General features: G+C 48.2%; 1 protein-coding gene across 1 annotated transcript in view; it reads right to left on the bottom strand.

Annotated features, from left to right (window-relative positions):
- Positions 1-10,571, bottom strand: part of NR1D2 (nuclear receptor subfamily 1 group D member 2) — a 33,245-nt gene extending 22,674 nt beyond the window's left edge. The window contains exon 1 of the mRNA XM_058290814.2: positions 10,349-10,571. Within this exon, the coding sequence (XP_058146797.1) occupies positions 10,349-10,364 (16 nt within the window). The 5' untranslated portion in view covers positions 10,365-10,571. The remainder of the gene's footprint in view (positions 1-10,348) is intronic.
- Between the last annotated feature and the right edge of the window lie 287 nt (positions 10,572-10,858).

Consider the following 10,858-nt stretch of genomic DNA (forward strand, 5'->3'; position numbering starts at 1 on the left):
CTTTGTGTACCACAATATTAGAAACACTCAGGTCATCATTTGCTTCCCCCACACTTGGCTAAGAACAGGTGAAGCAAGCTCCGATGTAACATGTGGCACCCTCGATAAAGTAATTTATCTCAAAATGGGGAGCCTTGCACAGCTGCTGCTCGCACACCCTCTCCGTGTGGGTGCCCCCTGAAGACACCTGTGACCGCCGTAATTGCCGGTTCCGCTCGCCCTTCTCCAGTCAGTTCTGCCATTGGACTTGCAGACACACTCGTCCCTGAGCAGCTCCTACAAAATCTCACGATTGGCTCTTCTGACTCACTGCTTACCATACATGCTAAAGAGGCCAGAGGAAGGTAAAGTAAGGCTGAAGCTAATCCCCTCTTCACAGAACTACTACCAAGCGACAACTGACAACGTCATCCACGTAACCTCCACAACTCCTCGGAAGGTTGGCCTTGACCTCTTAGGAACCACCAACCTCCCCGCTTCAGAAACAGCATTTGAAGTCATTTTCAGGGTGTAATTTCAAGCTCCTTCTTCAAAAAGATAGACAATGCAAAAGTGACCTCACAGTCAAATATCTTATTTTTCCAAATCCCAGGCCAAGGAAGTAATTCTCATGCTTGTGGTTTCTTTTCTTCTTTCATCCACCATGAACAAATATTTATTGACTTTTTCAGTGAACATTAGACATGAAAGTTAATTATATGACTGCCCTGAACTCTTTAAACCTTCGACGTGTTGCCTGTTTCCATCTCATCTCTCAACTATACCATGATCACCTAGTGCACCGTGTCCCCTAATTCTCTGGACATCTAGGATAGCGCTTGGCAGGTAATAAGACTGCCATAAAAATTGTTCTAAGACCTACTTCTCTGCCTTTTTAAGACCCACATCTAATAGCATGGACAAATCCAAAGAAGTAGAAAACATTACGAGGAAGTTGCGGGTGAAAGAGACAGAGATGACATTTCTGACAACATACCTGACGACACTGGAGAAGCTCAAAGGAGAGTGTTGCACACTCCACAGTAACTACTGCCATGTGTGCATTCACTCCGATATGAAAACTTCATCTGCTAAAGGGACATGACTCCCCAGCTCTATTTCAGATAGGCCACCCACAAACCGCAGAACCCAAAGCCAAAAACAAGTCCAAAGAACAGAAGGGTATTTCCATTTGCAGACAAGAAAAACAGGCAGAACAATTTTCGGTCACTTTCAGTCTGTCACGTTGATTAGATACCAGATATGTCTTTTTAAGCACCAATTACATATGTCTAGTCTGGGAAAACCCTGAGGTTTTTCCACAATCACAACTCTCAAGGGGCTTACTTACAACTCAGAAGAGAAAACAGGTGCCTCAAGAAAGGTACAATGGTATTCATCATATACAAATATGCATAAAATCAGCTATATGTGTTGGCTTTTTAAAAACAGTTAACATCTATTACTGTAGACATTTTCACCTCTATTCCACTCATCAAGCATGCCTGGCACTGGGCTTCCTGCAGTCAGACTCACTTCTAAAATGCTCTCTTGGCACAGGCACATCACCTGCCCAGAATGAAGCCAGTGCTTTAAGATCAATATTCTTCTTGCAAAGTGGTCCCTAACTCAAACCACTAGTTCTCAAAGTGTGGTGCCTGAACCAAGGCCTCAGCATCTGTCAGAAATGTGTTAGAAATGCAAATTCTCAGGCCCTACCCCACGTTAACTGAACCAGAAACTTTAACAAGTTCTGGTGACTCTGATGGATGCTAAAGCTTGAGAACCACGGCCACAAGGCAATTACCTCCTTTGTCTCATCAGAAGAAAAAGTGACCAAAGGGAAGTCTGACAATAGCAATTTTTGTGTATCACTGGATTTAAAGTCTAAACGCTCCGAAAACTCTAACCATAAAAGCACACACGGAGAGCTGACGCAGCAAGATGACGCAACAAAAAGAAACATAAATACTTGGTACTGCCGAGAACATAAGCCGACACAGAGGAACGCACAGTGGATGGACACAGAGGGCAGACAACAGAGGGGGGGAGAAATAAAAATTTTTAAAAAAAAGTGTTCCTGGGGGCTCAAGGACTTCCGAGCACCATAGCAAGAGACACGGCCCCATGAGGTCAACAGACCCACTGGCCGGCTCTACTTGGCAATTTATGAAAGTCTATTTCCCGGTATAGCATAGTTATCCTCACTTACAAGGCCCCTCGTCATGATCTCTCACTCCTCTGATCTGAACCTGTAATTTTCAATGTGCCTGTTAAATAGATTTCTCAGAGACTAAACCTCTGGCTTGCTCACATGCCAGCTGGGTCCTGAAACCAGCCGAGCTGCAGCCAGCTCCTCCTCTCCGGCCCTTTGGGCCTGCCCTGGACAACCAGCAAAACGACGGTGACGCACCAGCGCCATCCTCCAAGCCAGGAGCCTCCACAACTGCCATCGAGACGATTCCCTCCCTCCGCCCCACGCCATCTACGTCCCCTCTCAGCCTGAAGCCGTCAGAGCCCACATGACCTCAACTCCCACAAGACCGAGGGAGGAACATAAGCAAACATAAGGAGGGATCGGAGCCACAGAACAAAACAGACTTTGTTATTATTGTAGTTATGATTGTGTATTAATGGAGTAAACTTGAACAACAATAAGACAGCGGCTGCCAGGGTTTCAGAGGCGAGGGGGAGGGAGGAATAGGTGGAACACGTCATTTTCAGTGAAAGTGTTCCGTATGATACTGTAATGGCAGACACATGACATTATACATCTGCCAAAGCGAACTACATCATGGTGTAAACCGTAATATAAACTGTAGTCCATGGCTAGTAGCAGTGCTTCAATATTGGTTCGTCAATTGTAACAAAGGTACCACAGTAAAATGTTAATAGGGAAAACTGTGGCAGAGGGCTAGATGGGAACTCTCTGCACTTTGCGTAATTTTTCTGTAAATCTAAAACTTCTCTAAAAACTAAATCAATAAAAATTCCAGGTGTTAGCAAATGGCTACTTTATTCACAAGTGTCACCACTCAAAATGGACTACAGAGAAAAATACGCTTAGTCCCCAAGCTCCCAAATGAAGTCTCACAGCTATTTATCTTTTCCCAAAGTACTACCTTGGGTGCTAAGTTCACTTCCTAATATCTCAGGATAAGATGAGACAGTGATGTTTTTTCCTTAAGGTAATACTTTCCTAGGGCCAGCATTCAGAGTCAGCCACTCATGTTCACATGGTCTTCTAACTACCTCAGCTTGAAGATGAACTTAGAAATCAAAGCTATCCAGGTGGTTAAGAAGTAGTTAAAAGCATTGACTGGGCAACGGGAGATATTTTAACCTAAGCACAATTTCCTTTGCAAAAGCTTCAAAATCAAACCTAAGTAAAACTACTCAGTTAATACCAAGTACCATTTTGTTACGTAAGAGCCAATTCCTATCTTAAGAGAGCTGAACAACCATTTGTGCCAGGCCACCACGGAATCAAAGATGACCCATTGAGAAGCAAACACATCCTTCTAGCAAAGACATTCTACAATGATTTAGTTGTTTAGCACCTACTCTTGCTACCAGATACTTCTCTACCAACCTAGTGGTTAGCAACCCAAAGAGGTTTATTTCCTGGAAGCTAAGGAGTATCTAGTAGTTCCTCCACCTGATGAACAAAGGGAAGTGGAAACCACTAGTCACCAGTACATACTGGATGCCAACAATGACGCAGTATGACATATTTCATCCTCCCAACAACCTTGTGAATTAACTTCCATTATCCCATTTCAGAGATCAGTGTGGCAGTTTGAGATTATTTTATCAATCCCAAGAGAAAGACTACATTTTTAAACACCACACCAGGGAACTGAGAGTGCCTACAACTGCAAGCAGAATTGCATCCATCATCCATGTGGAATCTAAGCCCCCTCTTGATATAGAGGTGGAGTGGACATCACCATCCCAGGGCCCACAGAATGGAGGAATAAAATACGGATTAGAGTGGACTTACTGACGTTCTCCTATAAAACTTTTGTGATTTCTACTAGAAGAAATTGTATCATTGATGGGGAGAAAGTGGCCACAGTAGTTGCTGAGGGCAGGGAGTGGGAAGAAGAGCTGTGATGAGGGGGCATTTTTGGGACTTTGGAGTTGTCCTAAAAGATATTGCAGGGTCAGATGCTGGACATTATGTATCCTGCCATAACCCACTGAATGGACTGGGGGAGAGTGTGAACTACAAAGTAAACTATTATCCACGTGGTGCGGCAGTGCTCCAAAATGTGTTTGCCGAGTGCGATGAGTGTGCCACAATGATGGGGGAGATTGTTGGTGTGGGAGGAGTGGGATGGGGGAACGGAGGTATATGGAACCTCTTATGTTTTTTATAATGTAACCTTTTTTGTGATGTATCTTCAAAAAAATACAATTTACAAAAATGATGGGGGTGGGGGAGTGGGGTGTGGGTTATATGGGAACCTCATGTTTTTTTAATGTAACATTCTATGTGATCTATTAATTTTAATTTAAAAGATTTTATTAAAATAAATTAAATTTTAAAAAAACTATTCCTGTGGGTACGGCACCCTTTGATTGTATTAAGTTGGGTTGAGGGGACTTGGATTAGATTACTTAGTAAGCTCTTCTGGGTTTCTGATTGGACCATGTCAGTGGGGTGTGATTCATGTTGAGTCTCTGCCCTCTCTCTTGCTGGGTCTGATAAAAACGGAGAAACACACAGAGAGATACACAGACACAGGAAAAAGAAGCTGCCATTTTTTATCCTGCCATGTGAGAGGTTTAGAGGATCACTTAAGCAGGAAGCCCCCAAGAGGCTGGGCCATGGAGCAGCTGGGAAGGAGAAGGTGAGCCCGGAGGCGAAGGCTGAGACCTCGGCAGAGATCAGGGGCCATCTTGCTTTGCCAGGTGCCCAAACAGAAGAGTCAATAGTAGCTGACTTTGGTGAGAAAGCACTTCTTACAGTGCCTCAGTTTAGACTTTTCATGGCCTTGGAACTACAGCTATTACCCTAAATAAATCACCTTTATAACAGCCAACAAATTTCTGGTACTTTGCATCAGCAGTCACTTGCAAACTTAGATAATGGAAAGCTCAGAGAGGATAAATAATGCAGCTAAAAAGTGGCAGAGCCAGGGTTGAAAATCAAGGCTGTGGATTCTATAGTGCAGTCTTTTATTTCTGAGAAGACCCGGGCAAGCAAGTCACTTTTACTCTCTCTAAGCCCAAGTCATTCTCTATAAAACTGGAATATCTGCCCTGAGTTATTACAAGATTGACTTGAAATAGTATTCATAAAAGGGATTATTAAAGTACTTTTTGCAAATACTATTTTTTGACGATAAAGCAGGAAGGGTAAAATCCCCAAACCAGCAAGTCCCAACACCTCCAGAACAGGCCAAACCTACTTCTTAGGCACCTCAAGCTATAATTAGCTGAGGCAGTCTCTTCTATTTTTAGTTAAAAGGGACCCCTGCATCTGGGCCCAGTTCCCAGGCTCGGGCTTACCCAGAGGTCAACTTCAGCCAAACTGGCAGTCATTATCCAGCTCTGAACTGCTGGCAAACACTTACCGTCCCTACATATACCAGGGGTTTCTTTCCCCAATTCTAGGCTTGACCATCATCGACATGCCCCCACTCTCACTGCCCACCATCCTGGAAGGTATGCTCGGCTTCAAGTCGTAAACTGACCTTTTTTTTGCCTTGTGGTTTAAAAGAAAACATTTTTACCATCAGAGTGTTTGTTTTCTCATTTTAAATGTAAGTTATTAAGCATTCCTAGTCACAGGGTGGTAGAGTGGCTCGAACTGGAGCACTAGACTTCCACTTGGGTCCTGGGTGCCATGGATCTAGGGATCAGCATGGTCCTTTCCCTAAAAAACCTTAAAAGGCAAAAGAGCTATGCTAACCATTTCAGTGCAATGTGAGCAATCTTTCATACAAGTGACTACAAACTGCAAAGGATCCCACAAGGGACAAGAGAGGGCAGAAATCAAGAAGGACAAACACAGCTAAGGCGACAATTTAAATGGGGTCTTGAAGAATGTGGAAACTATTAAATGATGTACCATGTAAGAGATCTGTAAGAAAACTTTAAAAAAAGGAGGGGGGGGGGGAGTACAAAAAAACTGGTCTTCTTTTGTAAAACAATGTTGTTTTTTGGTTTTCACATAAATTGCTAGAAAAGGGTGGCCAAGTGTAATCTAGTGTCTGGACCAAAAGCCAGAATTGCTGAGAAAAACAAGATTTACAGTGAGAGAGATGATGAAATTGGGACTTTATGCAGATGCCTGCCCTCTTCCTCCAGCTCTGACCTTAGACCACTGCAGACTGAGTGGATCTACACAGTAGCTCCATCATGCCCAAGAACACAGGACCACCAAGCTGTGCATACATCTTCCAAAGTTATGTAAGCCTAAGTCTATGAAAGCATAGCAGGTAATAGTTTGTGCTCCCCCAGTGGACTCTGAATTCAAATTCTGCCTCTAGCACCTGTTGGACAAGTTGCTTAATTTAAATTTACTTAGCCCCTCACATGTAAGATGGTGGCAACAGTACCTTCCTTCACAGAAGTGTTAGGAATCCAAGTAGTAACAAATGTAAAGTGCCCAACAAATGCTGGTGATTATTTTACCATATATACTGGAGCAGTTCAATCAGAATATACAAAACTAACCCCATATGCTTCCCCTTCCTTCTTCCTTTTTTTTTTTTCCTGAGGTACCAGGACCAGGGATTGAACCTGGCACCATGTATGCAGGAAGCCAGTGCTCAGCCAGAGCCACATCGACTCCTGAGTTGCTCCCTCATCTGTTTGCTCATTGTTTTTCCTGTTTTCTTCCTCGTTGTGCTCATTGCTTGTTTTCTTTAGGAGGCACCAGGAACCAAAGCCAGGACTTTCATGTAGGAGGCAGGCACTCAACTGCTTGAGAATATTTGCTCAGTTTCCTTCACTTTTGAATGTGTCATATGGAACCAGGGATTTCTCTATAGGTTCTTTTTAATTACTATTTTTTCTATTTTTAAAGAAGCATTAGATAACATAAATGTTACATAAAAAATATAGGGAATTCCCAAATGCCCCAACCCCTCCCCTTCACAATTTCCCACATTAACGACATCTTGCATTAGTATGATGCATGCTACGATTGATGAACACAAAATGAAGCATTGCTACTAACCGTGGACTACAGTATACATTACAGTTTATGCTCTGTCCCACACAATTTTGTAGCTTATGACAAATGTATAATGGCCTGTATTCATCATTGCAATGTCACGCAGGACAAATCCAATGTCCCTAAGATGCCCCCATGTTACACCTACTCTTCCCTCTCCCTCCCCTCAGAACCTCTGGTGGCCACTGCCTTTGTATCAATGATAAAAGTTCTTCCACTGCTAGAATAAGTCTATAATGGAATAATAATAAGTCTACTCCACTGTCCATTCTCCAATCTTGAGGATTTGTGGATGGTGATGTCCACTGTTTCTGAGAGGGGGCTTAGGTTCTTATTCCCAGGGTATCTTTCAAATCCCTCAACCCCAATGACCAATTAACTTCCTCCTTCCCTCCTGATTCTTCCCATTTTCTTGCAGTTTCTCTCCACAAGTGAAGATTTCTTTACCCCTAACCGCCCCCTGATGTTTTCTTTCCAAGTCTGGAAAAACAAAGTAGAACACAGATTTGTAAAGATAAGAATGAATTGTGTGGGAACGTCTTCCTAATTTTTAAAATGTAAATTAGTCATGGTTATGGCTGTAACAAAAAACATCAAGGGAACCAGACACGGCTCAACTGATAGAGCATCCGCCTACCATATGGGAGGTCCAGGGTTCAGAACCAGGGCTTCCTGGCCCACGTGGTGAGCTGGCCCACTAGTGCAGCACTGCTGCCCACAAGGAGTGCCGTGCCACACAGGGGTATCCCCCACATGGGGGAGCCCCACGTGCAAGGAGCGTGCCCTGCCTTGAGCTGCCCGTATGAGAAAAGTGCAGCCGGCCCAAGAGCAGCGCCGCACAGAGAGCTGATGCAGCAAGATGACGCCAACAAAGAGAGACACAGATCCCCGGTGCCACCAAGAATTCAAGTGGACACAGATGAACACACAGTGAATGGACACAGAGAGCAGACAATGGTGGTGGGGGGGAGGAAAGGGAAAGAAAGAAAGAAAATAAATCTTGAGGAAAAAAATATAAAAAGTATCAAGTCACATTCTCCTACCACTTCACGATTTCACACCTGTATTAATGATGGATAGAGAGTTTGTCACGGATTATAACAGGACAGTTAGAAAAAATGATCACTGGTTGAAACGCGTTATCAACTTATACATTAATATCAACCCAAAGGAGAGGGCCAGAATGTGTGGCACACAGTACTGAATCTGGTCACACCCTGATCAACATTCACTACAACAGTTCGAAGTAAGTTAAAGGTATTAAAGCTACCTTTGACAGAGGGCAGAAATATATAAATGCATGAGTCTGTAACAGCCTTGAACTTGGAGTCAAAAGGAACAAGAGAAACTTAAGAAAAGTAATTGCAAATTCCTACACTTCAGCAATTATCTGCACAATGAATGAAATCTACCTTCCAAACAGTTTGCATGAGAAAGGTCGTAAGTGATTACAAGATTACTCTGAGTCAGCAAGGCAATAAACCAAAACAAAACAAAGCAAAAAACTACACATGCCAGAGTTCAATTACAGCAGGGTCCAAAACAAAGAGGGCAACTCGGGACGTGGCAATGATCAACCCACTTCTGCCCGAGCCTGTTCTCTTCCGGGTGCCACATCCCAGGGGGCAATCAGCCTGATGAGTAATCAGAAGAAAGAGGGCCAGGGGGTGAGAATCGGAAATGGGCAGAACTGAACTAAGGGCGGGTCAACAGTCATTCCAGGTAGCTTTATAATTTTTAACTCCAAAGGGCAAGATTAAGATCAGTGATTTCATGTTCCAGGAAGGCTCATATCAGAAAAGCTTTTTAATTGGCTAAGCCAGCCCACTTTGAGTCAAAGCTGCAAGATTTCACGTGAAAGGCTGGGTTAGAAGAGATTGAACCAGATAACCTCTACATTCCTATTATATACAAGTTTATTTCACGATAGCTATTCAATTTTTTTAAAAATCCTCAAAGGCCATAGGTAATTAAAGACACGTTTAGAAATTGACTTTTTTTGCGATTAGTCGAAAATTCAAATCAAACTTGTTGGCAAGGCATGGTTTTTAGAAGATAACTCAAAATGCTATTTTAAAACTGGATTCTTCTGTAACTTCATTTGCTTCAGCTGGAAGGGCAATTTGTTTGGGGGCAGAAAAAAAGGGGGGGGGGGGTAGGTAGGCGGTATAGTTCTTTGGCAATGCTCCTCCGAAATGTAACAAAAAACAAGTTATTTATAACACCGACATTCCCTGGATCAGACTACAGGAACGGTCAGCGACTCGAGGTTTAGAAACAGGTCAATGGACGATGACCTCCGTGGACACCGCCTGGCAGGGCCCTCTGACCCCAGAGGGCTCCTGACCCCGCGCTGGAGCTGCGGGCGGGACCCGCTCACGAGGCTGCCGGCCGCGGGGACTTTCGAACCGTTTTTATGACTGAGGGTGCGGAAGAGTCGCACCCTCCACGGGACTCCCGCGCGTGCGGTCAACAGGGGCGCCGCACAACGACGGCGAGTGCGATCTGGCCTGAGGGCTATCGAACCCACAGGTTCGAGTTTCACAGAAGAGGCGGCGGGGCCGGCGGCGCCCCTCGCGCCGCCGCACTCCTCCCGCCGCCTCTGCGGGGTCACCTCCGGCCCTGCGGGCGGCGCGCGGCGCACTGCGACGCCCGCCAGCGCCCCGGCCGGCGCGCACGCGCAGCCTCCTCCGCAGTGAGCGGCCGCGTCACCGGCCGGAGGCTCCCGAGGGGCGGGGCCGGCCCAGGGGCGGGGCCTCGCGCGGGCGCGCGCCCCCGGCCCCACGTGGCCCTGCGGCCCCGGGGAATGTGGGTCAGCGAGCCGCGCGGCCTCACGTGTCCCCGCCCGCCGCCGCCGCCCCCGCGCGCCTTATGTAAGGCGCGTCACGCGGCCGCCCAGCCAACCCGCGCGCGCCGGCCGCCGAACGTAAACACAGCGCGCACGTGGCTCGCGCGGCCCGGCCATGTGAGGGGGGGGCCGGGCCCGGCCTGGCCGCCGCGGCGCGGGGACCCGGCCCGGCGGGCGCGGGGCGGCCCCGGGGGCGACGGGGATCGGGCCGCGGACGGGCGGGCGGCCCGCACCGGCTACACCCGGGCTGCGGGTCCCGGCGCGCCCCCCGCCGCCGCTCCCCGCCGCGCGCCCCCCGCGCCGTCCCGCCCCCCGCGCGGCCGGGCGCTTACCCGCGTTCACCTCCATGGTGCCCTCGGCGAGGGCGCGGGGCCGGCCCGCTTCCCGCAGGAGCGCGGCGTGCGGCCGCCTCAGCGCCGCGCCGCCCGGGGCTGGGGGCGGCGGGGGTGGCGGGGCCCCCTCATGGGCAGGGCGGGCCCGCGGCCGGAGAGCGGGCGAGGCGGCGGCGGCGGCGGCGGCGGCGGCGCGGGGACCCTCACGACAAAAGCGGCGGCGGCGGCGAGGGCGGCCGACTGCGAGGGCGCCGCGACCATGTGACCCGCGCGCTCACCCCCGCCCGCCCCGGGGCGGCCGCAGCGCCGGCTCCGCCCTCGCCCGCCGCCTCCTCCCCGCCCGCCGCCTCCTCCCCGCCTGCCCGCCTCGCCCACCCCGGGGGGCCTTCCTCCGGCCTGCCCCCCCTCTGCAGGGACCCCCGGGGTCAGCTCCGGGGTGACCCAGCACCGCCCGCCCCGCAGGGCAGAAGTGCGCCCCAGTGCCCCCAACCCGCAGCTGCCCCGCCCGCC

This window comes from Dasypus novemcinctus, chromosome 31 (genome assembly GCF_030445035.2).
Source record: "Dasypus novemcinctus isolate mDasNov1 chromosome 31, mDasNov1.1.hap2, whole genome shotgun sequence".
In the NCBI taxonomy this organism is placed as follows: Eukaryota; Metazoa; Chordata; class Mammalia; order Cingulata; family Dasypodidae; genus Dasypus; species Dasypus novemcinctus.